Genomic DNA, 16,735 nt, shown 5'->3' with positions numbered 1-16,735 from the left:
TCCAAAACCATTTTGTTGTGGAAATGGTTTATGTGAGTTGTACTCCAAAACCATTAGATGTACTTAATGGTTTTCTTTGATCCAACATGGTGCATATCACAATCAAAAATAAAAAACATATGGAATTTTCTAACCATAACAGAACATTTTCAAAACCATCAGATTCAGGCACCAACTTTGAATTCTTAGCAACAGAATCACAATTCTCAGAAAAATTCCCAATTTGATTTCGACAATTTCTCAAACCAAGTCCATCATCAATTTTCCCAAATTCAAATCAATCCCTAATCCCTCCAACTCATTACTCCCAATTCTCCTCCTCTTCAACGTCGTCCTTTCACAATCAACGTCGTCCTTTTTCTTCCAAAAATAAAGAATGCAGAGGAACTTGAAAATCTCCAGCAAACTTCATCACCAAACCAATCAAACCCATCATCTATATGTAACCAAAATTGAAAATCATAGCAAGATTTGAATTCAAACACAAAATCATCGATAGTAACAGTTAACAAATTCCTGAAAGGATGGGACCTGAGAATTGAACCAAAACAAGTGAATGAAATAAAAGTGAAGAAAATATGAATTTCAATCAAAACAGAACACGGTAACATACCTTTGATTTTCTCAATGCGTCTCTTGATTTCTTGTGAACAAGCTTCACAATACATGTGAACTTTCAGAATCACTATCATAACCTTAGGCTGCACCATATAATAAAATAAAAATGATAAAAATGATCCATCACAGATTCAGATAAATTTAAAAAGAAAAAAAAAATAATTAACCTCTTCAGCTTTCTTTTCTTCCTCTGGCTTAGGTTTCTCTTTCTCTTCAATTTTTTTCTCTTGTTCTGAAGGTGGTTTTGGGATCGGAGAAAGAAGCTCAACTTGTCTATGACTCTTCCTCTGAACTCTTTCAAGAACCTTCAATGGATCCGCTTTTTCTCCTTTAACAACAACCTTGTGAGATTTGCAATCACTAACCACATCTTCATAATTATAAATCTACACGATTTCACGCATAGCGTTCCGCAATTCAAAATTGAAATCTCTACAAATTCACAATCACGCAAACTTGTCACGAATTACAATACACACATACCTCAGAAGAATAGGGATGATCTGCAATTCCGTTTGGGATCGGCGACCTAGGAATCGAATAAGCTGTTTGTGCAAAATAGCTGTTTTGCACAAATAAGTTGTTTTGTATAAATAAGTTGTTTTGAATAAGCTGTTTTGCACAAATAAGCTATTTTGTATAAATAAGTTGTTTCGAATAAGCAGTTTTGTATAAATAAGTTGTTTTGAATAAGCTGTTTTGCACAAATACGCTGTTTTGTATAAATAAGTTGTTTCGAATAAGCTGTTTTGCATAAATAAACTGTTTTGAATAAGTTGTTTTGCATAAATATGTTGTTTTGCATAAATAAGTTGTTTTGAATAAGTTGTTTTTAAAATGAAATTGGAATAAGCTGTTTTGTATAAATAAGCTGTTTTGAATAAGCTGTTTTGCACAAATAAGCTGTTTTGTATAAATAAGTTGTTTTGAATAAGCTGTTTTGCACAAATAAGCTCTTTTGTATAAATAAGTTGTTTCGAATAAGCTGTGTTGCATAAATAAGCTGTTTTGAATAAGTTGTTTTGCATAAATATGTTGTTTTGCATAAATAAGTTGTTTTGAATAAGTTGTTTTTTAAAATGAAATCGGAATAAGCTGTTTTGTATAAATAAGCTGTTTTGAATAAGCTGTTTTGCACAAATAAGCTGTTTTGCATAAATAAGCTGTTTTGAATAAGCGGTTTTAAAAAAAGTGATCCTAATAAGTTGTTTCGAATAAGCTGTTTTGCATAAATAAGCTATTTTGAATAAGTTGGTTTTTAAAATTAATCGGAATAAGCTGTTTTGTATAAATAAGTTGTTTTGAATAAGCTGTTTTGCACAAATAAGCTGTTTTGTATAAATAAGTTGTTTTGAATAAGCTGTTTTGCACAAATAAGCTCTTTTGTGTAAATAAGTTGTTTCAAATAAGCTGTTTTGCATAAATAAGCTGTTTTGAATAAGTTGTTTTGCATAAATATGTTGTTTTGCATAAATAAGTTGTTTTGAATAAGTTGTTTTTTAAAATGAAATCGGAATAAGTTGTTTTGTATAAATAAGCTGTTTTGAATAAGCTGTTTTGTATAAATAAGTTGTTTTGAATAAGTTGTTTTGCACAAATAAGCTATTTTGTATAAATAAGTTGTTTCGAATAAGCTGTTTTGCATAAATAAGCTGTTTTGAATAAGTTGTTTTGCATAAATATGTTGTTTTGCATAAATAAGTTGTTTTGAATAAGTTGTTTTTTAAAATGAAATCGGAATAAGCTGTTTTGTATAAATAAGCTGTTTTGAATAAGCTGTTTTGAACAAATAAGATGTTTTGCATAAATAAGCTGTTTTGAATAAGCGGTTTTTAAAAAAAGTGATCCTAATAAGTTGTTTCGAATAAGCTATTTTGCATAAATAAGCTATTTTGAATAAGTTGGTTTTTAAAATTAATCGGAATAAGTTGTTTTGCATAAATAAGTTGTTTTGAATAAGCGGTTTTTAAAAAATCATTCTAATAAGTTGTTTTGCATAAATAAACTATTTCGAATAAGCTATTTTGCATAAATAAATTGTTAAGAAAAAAAATTATAATATGGGGCTTTATTAGGCCCACAAATAAATAGATTTTATAGTGGACCCAAATAATTCTTTTCACTTGGGGTGTAGAAAGCAACTATGTTGGGTGTAGAAAGCAATTATGCACGGTGCATAAGGATCTCCTTATGCATAATAACTTTTGCCCCCTAAGGGCACTTGTTAGCAAGACCCAAATTTAAAATATTACAATAGTAAATAATTTCATTCATTTTGATATTAAAATTATATGTTTTTTTCTTCTATAATTTTGATAAGAGGGGGTATTAAAATAAGGATCTTACTAATAAGTGTCCTAACAACATTGTTTAAGGAATTCATAAAAAAAAAAATTTGTCTTGAAAATACAAGTTAGACATGTGTAAAAGTCATAACTATACAATTTCCTATCTAAAAGTTATTACTTTTGGATGCTTAAACACTAAGTTCTGTCGTTGGTTTGGACGAGGTTAATTGTTTTAGAGTTTTAAGGTTTATGATACATTCTTTTGTTACTAGTTTTTATTTTAGTGAAAAATCTAAGTGCACCTTCGATTCCATATAGATATAGTTTAAGTGGCTATGCAATATCACATCATATTTGTGTCAAATTAGTGGTTAAATTCAACTAGTGATCTTGTAGAAATTGCCTTAGTATTCCTTAGTATTTTCGGTTAGGATATTATCAAGTTTTTTATGAGACATTAATGAGTTGTTTTTTTAGTTATGTTTGTTTTAAAGACAATAATTTTAGGGAGTTTCTTTTTGTTTTAAGTAATGTTTCGGCTCTATTTATATAGCATTGAAGTGTTTGTAATGATGTGCTTGATGTTATAAACATATTTTTGTCTTCCAACATATCATTTCCATAATATTTTTTCTCTCATATCCCTTTAAAACCAACAGATCCATTCAGCTAATATGCATTTTACTAGTTCTATAACATTGTGATAGATTCTATCAGGATAAACATTGCAATGAACATGATATAGGAAGCCACATTTCTAAATATTTATTCAATAATCTATTTATATGATTCTATATTCCACAAAGTAGAGAATCTGATGAACACATATTAGGAGTGTCTTCTCCATTTAAACATATATTCAAATTATATCATGTTCTCAACCACTGTATCATTAGAATTAATCCTAAAGTTTTTCCAATGATCCCACCACATCCTCAATGTTTGGTCGATTTTTCTGACTAAAAGACAGACATTGAATTGCAATGTGAGCTACTTCCATTGCTTCATGCGGCGAGTATTGACCTTCTATACAGGAATCCATGACTTGATAGATCTTGTCTTTGTTGATGAGTAATGGCTACCCCCACACAACTAAATTATGTTCCCGTCGTGGCCTATTATAATCCAATGCACGTTTTCCCGACATAATTTCCAGGAGAACAACCCCAAAACCGTATACATCACTCTTTTTGGTCAGGTGACCTTCACAAAAAAGACAAATCGAAAAGATGTTAGGAATAAAATTGTAGGTTTTTTTTGGTAAGTTGTAATAATCATGATATTGGCTTGAAAAAAATTGAGATACCTATATGTGTATACTCAGGTGCTTCGTAAGGCCCTTGTATATATACCATATCTGGGTCTATCATATGTTTTTCTGGTATATCTTTTGCCAACCCAAAATTATATAGTTTTGCATTGTGGTTCTGTCATTGACATAAAGGAATTTATAAACCTTGTGAAAATAGTAAACTCTTCATTTCTAAGCTTGTTAATGTAAAATCAACTAATCAACTTACAGAATCAATCAAGATTTTAGAAGTTTTGAAGTCTCCGTGTATCATTTTGACTTCATCACTGTGAAGAAATGCAAGACCCTTGGCAACATCAAGAGCTATCTTCATTCGGATTTTCCAAGTGAGTGGCTGAAAGTCAGAAGCCCCTGCGTCATAAACATTATGTTGGTAGAGATGAGATTTTGAAAATACAAATAAAAAACATGAAGAAAGAGACAATAATAGAAGGAGGAAAATTAATAACATACTTTTAAACAAAAGATCATCTAAACTTCCCTTGGTAAGAAATTCATGTACCAAAATTCATCCTCTAAGCAGTAACCAATCAATTTCACAAGATTAGGATGATGCAGTTGTCCCAGATAGTTGATTTCTGTCTAAAGTACAAGATTAATTAGTCACACTCAGTAAATATCGAAATTTTCATAAACTAATCTGGTATTTTCCTAACTTCAAACTGAAATTAAATGACACTTACCAACCATTCATCGTGTCCCAGTTGGTTGTTTTTTTGTTTAAGCCTCTTCACAGAAACGGAAAAACCAGTACCTTGTTTAGTCGCGGCTAGTGTGTGCTCATCGATCCAACCCTTGAACACGCAACCAAATCTAACTTCACCCACCATATTCTCCTGACAAAAGTTCCTTGTTGCGGTTTTTACCTCATTGATTGTGAAACACTTCAAATTGTTGGATCGCAATACCTCACCCTCAGTCCTAGAAGTTAGAAGCACAGATGAAGAGGCTGCTTTGTTGCTCAAACCACTCGAAACTTCCTCTTCTCTCACAACAACTTTTGAATTCAAACCTGTCCATTTCAGAATAGAAACAAGAACCAACTTTATAACATATTCTTCTGGTAACAATTTTTCTACCTGGTACTATAACATTATTGCAATATCCTATAATACAAACTACTTCAAGCAAGTTAAAAAAGAAAAAAGGGGAATATAGAATAACATTAATGATACCATTATGTGTAGGACCCTCAACTTTGACCCTTGAACTAAAGCAGCAAGCCATGAAAATAGAGCTAATTCAAGAACAAAGAACTCTTTGATTGGACCTCTTCGTGTCTCTTGTTTTGAATGCAACCAGAAGAGTGGCTACAAGTACTAGAACTTTTTCAATTTAACACACATAAGTTTGCATAAGAAATACATTGAAATTAAATAGAAGAAAAGCAAATCTGAACGTGTAAAAATAATGGTGTTTCCACACATGAATGGTTAAGACTTGGAACATAACTACAAAGTCAACACAACTGTTGTTGTGTATAATAATAAGTAGGTGTTGAAAAGCATATGGTGTGTGTGTGAATGGGGTTATATGTCTTATGGGATTTTTTTAACTCTTTTGTTAGTCTTTTTTTAAGTCCAATGTATACCAGTCATTAGAAATAAGATTACTTAATATTTCTTGAGCTTTTCTTGTCACAAAAGAAAAAAAATCTAGAACTTTTGTAAAAATGTGTTTGGCCCAGCTTTTATAATTAAGGAGAAGACACGTTAATAAAAAGTTGGGTCAAACATATTTTGCTTAAACGACTTTCTTTACGCATACTTAAAATACATGTCTATCGATTAATAACAAATGTAAATGATGTATCGCAACTTCTTATGAAGGTATTTATAATTTTAAAGAATTACAAAATAAATGGGATAAAAAGGTTGTAAGTTATTAATTCAGTTGAATGATTATAACTCTAAAAATAAAATATAAAACATTGAGAATGCATTGTTAAGAGTCCTACATCGGATAGGAGATGACATGACGATGTGTTTATAAGTGGGGGGTAACCCTCACCTCACAAGCCAGTTTTGTGGGATAGTGTTAGGCCTAACCACGATTTCTAATACATTGTTAGTCTTTTAAGGAAATTAAAGTGGGTCCAATACTTATGTAAGCAATTGATGTCAGCAGTTGATGATTTCCTTTGACAGTTTAATTGTATGAGATTGAAATTATCTAAAATTATTTTAGGAACACTATATGTACTACATGAATGGAACCTCTATAAGCGCTGCCACATCAATCGAGCCACCGCATTTTCCACGAGTAGGACTGTGACTGACTCTGCTCTGTGTTTCTCAGTCAGCCATCTCCTGCATTAAGGTCATTGCTGCAATGCCGATTTGATTGAATCACTAATTGACATGTTGGCGTAATTCAACACGGTGCAATACTTTCTCATCCTTTAATTAAGGAAGAGATCAGCGACAGGAGGCAATGCTGCCATTATAGATTGCACGATGAGCAATGTTGGATTGGCAACATTAGAGATGAAATCATCAAACTGGGAGATACATATATTTGTTTTTGTCTCATAAGATGACTTATCGGCATAGAATGATAACTAAGCTCGATGACAAGAACATGTTAGAATGGAATCAATAAATTTTTGTCAGGAGCATTAACGCATAAATTATACACTAGCCACAACTAGACATGTAATCATATGATATAGGAAGCCACATTTCCAAATATCTATTCAAAATCAAAGTAATGTCAATTGCCACAAAGTGGAGAAGTTCATGAACACATATTATAAGTGCCTTCTCCATTTAAACATTTTATTAAACTTATATCATGTTTTGAACCACCGCATCATTAGAATCCTAAGGTTGTTCCAATAATCTCACCACGTCATCCATTTTTGGTCTACTCTCCGGTCGAATATTCACACATTGAATTGCAATGTTAGCTACTTTCATTGCTTCATGCGACGAGTATTGGCCTTCTATATGAGAATCCATGAATTGATAGATCTTGTCTTTGTTCAATCGCTTGGCCCAGTCAACTAAACTATATTCCCTGTATGATCTGTTGTTATCCAGTGCACGTTTCCCTGACATAATTTCCAGGAGAACAACCCCGAAGTTGTATACATCACTCATTTTGGTTAGGTGACCTTAAGAAAAATGACAAATAGAAAAAATGTTAGGAGTAAAATTGTAGGTTTTTTTCTTTCTTCTGGTGGACTGTAATAATCAGTGATGATAGTGGCTTGAAAAGGATTGAGATACCTGCTTGTATATACTCGGGTGCTGCGTAAATATGGGTTCTTCTTCCCATATATATCATGTCTGGGTCAAGCATATCTATCTCTGGTATATCTCTTGCCGACCTAAAACTATATAGTTTTGCGTTGTGGTTCTATCATGACAAAGGAATTTACAAATCTGGTTAGACTAGTATGCTCTCCATCTCTAAGACTGTTATTGTAAAATCAACGAATCCACTTACAGAATCAATCAAGATTTTAGAAGTTTTGAAGTTTCGATATATCACTTCGACCTCATCGTTGTGAAGAAATGCTAGACACTTAGCAACATCAAGAGCTATGTTCATTCTGATTTTCCAAGTGAGTGGCTGGAAGTTAGAATCCTCTGCTCCACAAACATTAGGTTGGTAGAGATGAGATTTTGAGGGGTTTAATATAGTAATTAACTTATATCAACAAAACAAAAAAATGAAAAGAAAAGACAATAATAGAAGGAGGAAAATTAATAACATACTTGTAAACAAATTATCAAGCAAACTTCCCTTCGTAAAAAATTCATATACCAAAAATCGAAAATCATCCTCTATGCAGTAACCAATGAATTTCACAAGATTAGGATGATGCAGCTGTCCCAAGTAGTTGATTTCTGTCTAAATTGTCATATGTCACCATATATTTTGCTACCAAAAACAAGTTTCATATTTTTGTAACTTCAAAATGAAAGTAAACAACACTTACCAACCATTCATTGAGTCCCAGTTGGTTGCTTTCTTGGTTAAGCCTCTTCACAGATATGGCAAATCCAATACCTGGTTTAGTCGGGGCTAGTGTGTGCTCGTCGATCCAACCCTTATACACACAACTAAATTCTCTTTCACAGACCATACTATCCGGATGAAAGTCCCTTGTCGCGGTTTTTAGTTCATTTAGTGTGAAACACTTCAATTTGTTGGATTGCAATATCTCAGTCCTAGAAGTTAGAGGCACCTCCACAGGTGAATCCAAAAGATCCTCTTCTCTCCCAACAACTTTTAAATTCAAACCTACCCATATCACAATAAAAACATGAACTAATTCTTAGGCTGTATTCCGGCAACAATTTTCCCCTAATAATTTGTTATACAGTTCAATTTTTTGGAAAATAGAGACCACACACACCAGAAGAAGAGGTTTTTTTTTTTTTTTGTATAATACAGAGTTCCGCCACGAAGTTTGACAAAATATTGTTTCACACAAAAATCAAACTCTTATTCTTAGGAACGATCCGTCTTTTTGGATCTCATTAATCACCTGAGCTCAATAATTTTGTAGAAGGTATAACACCATTATTGTAATATATCATGTAATGCATTGGATCTCAAAATATAACTCCTCCTAAATTATTCAACTGAAGCAAGTCTTTTTGGTTTATTTAAAAAAAATGTTCTTTACGCAAATAGAGCTAAACAATGCAGAGCACAAATATAAGCTAACCAAGTAATAAGAAAATTATTCTTAAAATAAAAAGGGGGAAAAAAAAAAGAGAATAACATTAATGATACCATTATGTGTAGGAATCTCAACTTTGACCCTTCCCCTAAAGCAGCAAGCCATGAACATATAGAGCTAATTCAAGAACAAAGAACTCTTGAATTTTCAGTGCAACCAGAAGAATGCAGCTACAAGTACTATAATCTTTTCAACTTGAAACCCATAAGTTTGTATAAGCAACGTCTTGAAATTTTAGAGAAGAAAAGCAAATGTGAACGTGTAAAACTAAAAACAATTATTTTTGTCCTGGCTGCTACTTTAATGTGTTTTTTTTATGATCAAGTTGAAAGAAAGAGAAGAGCCACACCAAAAGCATAGTAGTTAAATATGTATTTTACCTGAAACGCACCATTTCTGTTTTAGAAAAAATAATAATAAAGAAATTAAATAGAATAAAATAAAAACTAGACAGCCTCCTAACCTCACCCCCATTTTTATTTCTCCCGAAGCTTCCATCTCTCTCTCAGTTTCCACTTCTACTACCATCTTTCAATACGAGAAATTCTACTAAAGACACAAGCATAAATGAATAGTATTTGAGCACACACATTAAAGTTTTTTTCTTTTAATAATAAAAATGGAATTGATATATAATATAATGATTTAGTATTTTGAGATTTTTTTTTTTTTTTATGTTTGTGACTAAACACTATATTTGTCCCCCTGAACTTAGCTCAAATGGTAAGGACAATGTATAATATATGCAAGGTCCGGGGTTCGAATCCCGGACACCACAAAAAAAAAAAACTATTCATTTATATTTGAGACCATGGAAGAATGTCTCCTTTCAATACTCCATTTTTCTTAGATATATTTCTCAACCCTCACGGGTGCTCTTAGGTCGGATTTTGAGTTTGGGTTTGTAGGTTAAAAAAGGAGAAGAATACCATATTGTGAAAGTTGCTCATTAAGATTTCTTGGAGGTATATTTATCAATTTACAACTTAATTAATACATTTTTAGGCATGATTAGTTGTTAGAAATTTAATTTTGAGATTAGAGTAGTAGAATGAGTTACTAATTCATGAGAAAAATACTATTGATGCTCAGATATGACGCCGGACGCTTCACATGCTTCTTCAGGAGTGGTTAGAGAGCAAACTTAGTTGATTCGTCATAATTGTGAGTTGATGACGATCATTATTACTTATTTTCAATATCGTTATTATTGATATTTTTATGATTTTATATGTTAAAAGTATTTACCAAAATGGAGAACACACCCTTCAAATATTTTTTCTCGTCTTTGATACATATTTAAAGTCACCGATTTTAATATGATATTTTATTTGGATGTTAGTTACAGCTTATAAGTAAAGAATTGCAAATTGAGATTTGATTGTGTGCATTTTGGCACAAGTTTGATATTTTACGAATCATGGTTTTAAAGTTATGTGTTTTAAGAAATACGATTATAATTGTGACGACAGATGCTCCTAGTTTATGATTTCGGTTAGGTAAAGTTACTTTGTAAGATGGAGCTGCTCCTATGGAAATTAAATTTGATTCCTATGTGTCGAAAAACTTCATAACAACTATGGAAATTGAATTTCCAAAATAATCTTTTATTAAATGAGGTTCTTTTATACAACCCTTTTCATACAATTATTAGATGACTAAATATGTGGTTAAATATTAGCAATGAATGTGAAGTACTACGATGTCAACAAATGAATACTGCGAGATATTAAATATTGAGGTCCCTATATCTTCTATTCTTTTTTATTAATTCATTTCTCTTTTTATGACTAAATTAATTTTGAAAAATTAATTCATTATATTTGTTAACACTTCGTGTACAGAGTTTTGTTCTCAAACTTCACATGAACTATCAAGGGTGTAGGACCAAAATCAGTAGAGCACTCAGAAAAGTTGAAGGTAAAGTTTAAACCTTTTTACTCTTATTTTCAATTTCTATATTTACTCTTAGGCTTAATGGTGTGTTTAGTCCCTGCAATTAGGCGTCATTTAAAAATTTGCCCCTGTAATTGCTAATCTTGGCAAATTACCCTTGCAAAGTTTAATCATTTAAAATTTCGTCCCTCTCCCCTTTTAATCACTGCCACGTCAGCATTTTACCAAAATGGCATGGGGAATTGACGAAAATACCCCTGGCTTATTTTTTTTCCTTAAAAAAAATTTCAAAATTTTGAATTTTTTTTTAAATTAAAAAAATCTAAAAAAATAATTAAAAATTATAAAAAAATTCGGAAAAAAAATGTTAAAATTAAAACTGAAAAAACTGAAATTTTTCGGAGAAAAAATCGTAAAAAAAAATTCGAGAAAAAACTGGGAAAAAAAATTTTGAAGGAAAAAAAACAAAAAAAAAATAAGTCAGGGGTATTTTCGTCAATTCCCATGCCATTTTGCTAATTTGCTGACGTGGCATTGATTAAGTTGGTCAAAGGACGAAATTTTAAATGATTAAGGTTTGCAAGGGCAATTTGCCAGGATTAGCGATTACAGGGACGAATTTTTAAACGACGCCTAATTGCAGGGACTAAACACACCATTAACCCTTTACTCTTATTACCTTTAAGAAGTTAGAACTTATAACCATAAACAAAACGAAGTTGAAAGAAAAATAAGAGTTGCAATCGTATAACCATATATGTCATGTCAAAGAATTTAAGAATACAATGAAAACGAAGCATATAAACATTAAAAATTGAGTACATACTAAGTTACTAGAACAGTTGAGCATTTTCCTAGAAGCAATTCTTTGTTTAATTTGTATTTCCTTTCTTGTGCCAAATGATTTGCAAGGCTTAAATTGAGGCATATCCATGATATAAGCAGTTCATTTTCTCTTCAAAGTTTCAACTTCCAAATGTACAAATAGAAGATGTAAATTAGCCATATTCTGACGCTTATCTCCAAAAATAATTTACACATGTGTATCAGGTGTTTACGAAGTAGACATTGATGCAGAAGAGCAGAAGGTGACAGTCACAGGCATTGTCAATCCTTCAACTTTGGTCAAAAAGTTAGCCAAATTGGGTAAACATGCAGAAATTTGGAATGAAGATTACAATCAAGAACAAACATGTCACGATAATATCAATGACAATAATCATGAATTATCACAAATTACCCAAGTGCCTTTGAAAATCAGTTTACGATTCCCACTTTCTATGACAAAGATAGATATGGACCTGAATGGTTTTATAATCATAATATTAATCAACAATTGGCAACACCAACAACATCATTGTTTTATGAAAGTTAGCCATTTTCAGGTTTTAACAATTGGCAAAGGCCTGCAAGTTTTGAAGAGAATATTTATGGAACTAATTACTATGGCTTAGGGAATCAAGTATGGCCTCATAGCATATGCTTGAAGTGTCATCTATTAATGAATATGGTTATCAATTCCATCTCTTATGTCAAAACACACATGGATACGACCACTGTCATCTATTAATGAAAGGAAAATGCTATTTCTCTCGGAAAATAGCATCAAGAATTTTTCCAGACACATGTGACAAGTTTTAATTGCATTGTGATTGGTTGCTCTTTATTCTTGAAGAATTCTTGAATTGTGGCAAATAGTGCATTGTGATTGGTTGCTCTTTATTCTTGAAGAATTCTTGATGTTATTTTTGTAGAGATATAGCATTGCTCATTAATGAAAATATAGGAAGTTGTTCCAAGAAATACTAAAATGGTAATATGTATGTACGTATGTATGTTTTTTTTTTTTTTTGTAAGCAAAAGTGGTGCAGAAGGTAAACCAACTGCAACACACTATAAATATATAGATAAAAAGAAACAAGAACAAAAGGAGAAGGGGGACATAAACCAAAACCTTCTCAAACAAGCAAAAAAAGAAACAAGGAAAACAAAACCAAAGGGAAATAAAAAGCAAAAAAAGAAATGAAAAACAAGAAAAACAGCAAGGAAAGAAACGAAACTCGCAGATAAAACTCAAATCAATCCGGAGGTCTGCACTTAGAACGGGTGTTATGAACCTTAAAACCTTTATGCCCTTTCTTTTTCTTGCTCTTGGACACCTCAATGAAAGGCTCTTCTGAAGCAGCAAAACGATTCTTCAAGTAGTTGATAGCTGCCGCACTTTCTTCCTCATCGGTATACACCTGAGGCTCACTTGCACAAGCATCATTAATTACCTTTCCAAAACGGCCGCAAAATCTTCAGGTCATGAGCGACGTTGGGATTTAAGACTTCTTTAGAAGCAATGACATTAGAAGAACTCAAACCATTCCAAGATGGGGTATCTTGAATATAGTCCAAGTCATTCACTGCGTCACTCCAAGGTCCAATAATGCGCATATCAGGAAATTTGTTGCTCTGGTTATCTTCATTATGTTTTTCAGATATCACTTCAACCTCTGTTGATTGTACCTGAGCTGCCCCAACAAACAGGCTATAAAATAACTCTTCCTCAAGGTTTATCACATCACCCACCAGCACATTAGTTTTTACTTCCTTAGACCTTATTATATCAAGAATAATAGGATCTTCATACGTCACAGCTTTACTATCGCCTTGGACCTGAACATACCTTTTAGGGACTTTCTTAACAGGATTATCCTTAGTGGTCACTTTTTCATGTGCAATTCTATTGGCAGGATCTTTTTTACAATGATCCGATGAATGACCTATAGAATTACATGTGAAACAAAAGTATGGAGGATGTTCATACTCAATCTCAATATCAAAAGAATAATTTTCTCTTTCAACCAATAGAGAATCAGGAATAAATCCCGCAAAGTCGATATCTACTAGAACACGTGCATAATGACCAAATGAGTGGTTTCTAGTATTCTCATCAATTGTTATAGAAGTACCAATAGCTCCACCAATCTCAAAAAGGGTTATAGTTTGCCAATATTCCAGAGGAAGATAATGAAAACGCACCCATACCTGACTATGAGTTTGATTCTGATTAGAGAATTTGAAATCTGGAGACCAACGAGATAACCGTAACAATCCTGGCTTCAAGTTCCAAGCGCCATTCGACGAGACCCTTCTAAGATCATCTGCATTAGAGAAGTGAAATTCAAAAAAAAAAACCTACCCAATGGAATCAATTTCCAAACATCAAGAGGTTTCCATAATTGCGACAGTTTAAGGCGCAAATCAATTGTATGTACGTATGTATGCATATGGAGAGAGAGAGAGAGAGAGAGAGAGAGAGAGAGAGAGAGAGAGAGAATATAGGAAGTTCTTCCAAGAAAATTATAGCAATGATAGGTAGACACCCTTAATGTGTACACCTCTTTGTACCATTCTGAAAAATTTCAGTTAAGAAAATATATGGTCTGTGTGACCACATTTTTTTAGTTGCGTGACCACTATTTTTCCAGAATTTATTTGGTTAACTAAGTGGAAAAATAGTGGTCACGCGCATTTTAGTGCATGACCACGTTTTTCAGCTTCTAAATAGTGGTCACGCAACTGAAAAAATGTGGTCACACAGACCATATATTTGGTTAACTGAAATTTTTGAGAGTGGTACAAATGAGTGTACACATTAAGGGTGTGTCTACTAATCTTTATTTGAAAATTAACATAGGAATTTAATGAAAGAGATTATTTTAAAATAAAACTTGAAAGTAATAAAAACAAACAAATAAAATATTTAGACGATAAAATCAAAGTAGATATGAATTATTTGTTGCGATGTTTATGTTAGATAGGATAACGAGTTTTGCAAAAATAAATCATAAATGTTACTATATGAGAGTGAACGAACATATAAGCACTTGTCATTTTTCATTAGATTAACAAAAAAATAAAAACTCATAGAAAAATAGTTATATTGTATCAAATCGACCCAATGTGAGATTAGATAAAAACACATGAACATCGTAAACTTTTTTTTTTGTAAATGTAAATCAAATATATGACTCATTTTTATAGAATAAAAAATGAATTTGTCATTCAATAATTTAGATTTCTTAAAAGAAAATACCTTCAATAATTTAGAGATTATTTTTTAGAGACTTTATGAAAAATCAAAATAAATTTTGTGTTTGTTTATCGTAATAGCAATCACTTCTTTGAAAGAGTTTTTTTTTTTGTTTGGATACAACTATATAAAATAGATTTTTTTGTTACAAAATTACATTTATCTTTTGATACTTATTTTCTCTCTCCTCTATAAAAAATATATTTTTTAAAAAATTACTATTAATCCTTCAAAAAAAAATTTACTATTAATATCTTTTCATATGAAACTTTTTTTTTGTAGACCCTTTTTTTTTAAATAAAAAAAACCATAACAAACAAATAAAATGTTATTTAAAGTGCTTTTTTTAAAAGTTATAACAAACGGCCTCAAAAAGCCTATTTGTTAGGAAATAGAATAAAAATGATTTTGACATTCAATAATTTAGAGATATTTTTTAACTGATAAGGACAGGAACACACATACACCACTTTCTTTTGCAATTTGGTTTCGCGCCTCGAGTTGGGTTCTCTGGATTGTACTGTGGTGGATGAGTTTGTTTGGTTCTTGTTTTGTTTCTTCGTTTATATTTATTTTTTTAATTACCCTTTAGGGTTGGTCTTAAAAAGTGTAGGTTGACACTGGTTGTAGTGCCCTTTAAGGGTTGCTCATTACACTTGTATCATCTCACTGGGTCGGGTGTTTTGTCCCATAGTCTTTTGTACTTTTTTTAATATATTTAATTATTGCCTAAATTTATTTAGAGATATTTTAAATATTTTCTAAATAAAAATCAGAATCACCTTTAAAAAAAATAATATATCAGAATATATTTTGTGTTTATTTATCGTAATAAACTCTTTTTTTAAATATTTTAGTCTGTATAATACAACTATTTAAAAGAAATTTTTTGTTGAAACAGAAAAAAGAATTTTTTTTGTTACAAAATCACACCTAGGCCTCCTTCTTCATAGGGCTTGCAAACTTTCTTCCAAGCTATAGTAACCAGTTTTCTTTTCTCAGTGTCCCCACTCCATATAAAGTTCCTTATCCATCTTTCCATTTCCTTCAAAAGAGAAGCAGGCCAAGAATATGGACATTGTGTGTGTAAGCATGCTAAAAGAAAATTTTAAATTACAATGAGTAGTTTGTTGAGATATTTATACTACATAAATTTTAAAAATAAGTTATTTAGTTATGATTCAAAAACAAAAAATATTTAGTTGAGAAGATCAAAGTGATATAAGAAGTTTGTTGAGATATTATTTGTAAAAAAAAAAAAATGTTTAATGAGATATTTATGTAAAATAAAATATTAGTTTTAGAAAATAAAAAAATCATAAAAATATTAAGAATAAAGGTGGAAGCCTATAATAACCTTACTTTGATTCTCTCGTTTGCAATCCCCCTCCCTGCTCCCTTCTGCGGTTTGGTTCCTCTCGTCTTGATTTGGTCAAAGGTATTTATTTTCCTTTCATAATAATTCTCTTATCTTGCCTATTCTGTGAATTGGGGCCTCTTAGGGCTTGAGAAATTGAGTCACTTGTCATGGAATTGAACAAACCCTCAATTGCACTAAATATTGTTATCATTAAATTTGTCTAACTTCTTTCTATCGGCTTTTAAGAACTTTGTTTGTTATATTAGAGGTGTAACAATTGGTTCTTCTTATTATCAGACGTAAAAAAATGCCGCATCCTCATTCGTGTTGTGATGCTCCTACTCCCTCGGAAGGCTGTGTTGCCCCTGCACCAGCACCTGCTGTCGCTGGTGATCCTTGTTATTATTTATTCACTTTAACATATGTTCCATAATAATTAAATTATAACAAGTTGATTTTAAGTTTTTTTATTTGTATCATTTAT

General features: G+C 31.5%; 2 protein-coding genes, 1 long non-coding RNA gene and 2 pseudogenes across 6 annotated transcripts; 1 reads left to right on the top strand and 4 right to left on the bottom strand.

Moving 5' to 3' along the window:
• Window positions 1-379: 379 nt before the first annotated feature.
• On the bottom strand, window positions 380-1,338 carry LOC146939706 (uncharacterized). Of its 3 annotated transcripts, none has more exons than XR_015031755.1 (3): window positions 786-1,338; window positions 614-701; window positions 380-406 (listed from the first exon to the last, which is right to left on the bottom strand). It is a non-coding gene; the product is annotated as an uncharacterized LOC146939706 (long non-coding RNA). The 3 variants fall into 3 exon arrangements; XR_015031753.1 differs by having other exon boundaries at window positions 383-436; window positions 786-1,337; XR_015031754.1 differs by lacking the exon at window positions 380-406 and adding an exon at window positions 509-531.
• Window positions 1,339-3,646: 2,308 nt separating this feature from the next.
• LOC146939705 (serine/threonine-protein kinase BIK1-like) lies at window positions 3,647-6,566 on the bottom strand (annotated as a pseudogene). The gene is made up of 7 exons (XR_015031752.1): window positions 5,394-6,566; window positions 4,902-5,230; window positions 4,672-4,800; window positions 4,427-4,569; window positions 4,213-4,333; window positions 4,076-4,109; window positions 3,647-3,993 (listed from the first exon to the last, which is right to left on the bottom strand). The product of XR_015031752.1 is annotated as a serine/threonine-protein kinase BIK1-like (transcript).
• A 315-nt stretch (window positions 6,567-6,881) lies between these two features.
• On the bottom strand, window positions 6,882-9,303 carry LOC146939704 (serine/threonine-protein kinase BIK1-like). Its single transcript, XM_085753250.1, has 6 exons — window positions 8,968-9,303; window positions 8,165-8,469; window positions 7,941-8,076; window positions 7,669-7,811; window positions 7,449-7,578; window positions 6,882-7,333 (listed from the first exon to the last, which is right to left on the bottom strand). Exons 1-6 carry the CDS (start codon window positions 9,023-9,025, stop codon window positions 7,041-7,043), a joined length of 1,065 nt encoding a protein of 354 aa, XP_085609376.1. The 5' UTR covers window positions 9,026-9,303; the 3' UTR covers window positions 6,882-7,040.
• Window positions 9,304-10,616: 1,313 nt separating this feature from the next.
• LOC146939703 (uncharacterized) lies at window positions 10,617-12,380 on the top strand (annotated as a pseudogene).
• Window positions 12,381-13,078: 698 nt separating this feature from the next.
• Window positions 13,079-15,933, bottom strand: LOC146939702 (uncharacterized). Its single transcript, XM_085749809.1, has 2 exons — window positions 15,825-15,933; window positions 13,079-13,959 (listed from the first exon to the last, which is right to left on the bottom strand). Exons 1-2 carry the CDS (start codon window positions 15,931-15,933, stop codon window positions 13,079-13,081), a joined length of 990 nt encoding a protein of 329 aa, XP_085605935.1.
• Between the last annotated feature and the right edge of the window lie 802 nt (window positions 15,934-16,735).

Source organism: Medicago sativa, chromosome 3 (assembly GCF_051527215.1).
Source record: "Medicago sativa cultivar Bolivia chromosome 3, Bolivia_mono, whole genome shotgun sequence".
Classification (NCBI taxonomy): domain Eukaryota; kingdom Viridiplantae; phylum Streptophyta; class Magnoliopsida; order Fabales; family Fabaceae; genus Medicago; species Medicago sativa.
Note: the sequence above shows the minus strand (reverse complement) of the source record. Positions and strands in the feature narration are given on the sequence as shown.

What these genes read in the sequence shown, in the direction of transcription:
- LOC146939704 (XM_085753250.1), bottom strand. Translation starts at nt 9,025, where the DNA reads ATGTTCATGGCTTGCTGCTTTAGGGGAAGGGTCAAAGTTGAGATTCCT. An exon ending in CTAAAATCTTGATTGATTCT is followed by an intron (nt 7,579 to 7,668) that starts GTAAGTGGATTC and finishes TTGTCATGATAG; the next exon opens with AACCACAACGCAAAACTATA. An exon ending in ACCCGAGTATATACAAGCAG is followed by an intron (nt 7,334 to 7,448) that starts GTATCTCAATCC and finishes ATTTTTCTTAAG; the next exon opens with GTCACCTAACCAAAATGAGT.
- LOC146939702 (XM_085749809.1), bottom strand. Translation starts at nt 15,933, where the DNA reads ATGGAAAGATGGATAAGGAACTTTATATGGAGTGGGGACACTGAGAAA. An exon ending in CTATGAAGAAGGAGGCCTAG is followed by an intron (nt 13,960 to 15,824) that starts GTGTGATTTTGT and finishes TCTCTAATGCAG; the next exon opens with ATGATCTTAGAAGGGTCTCG.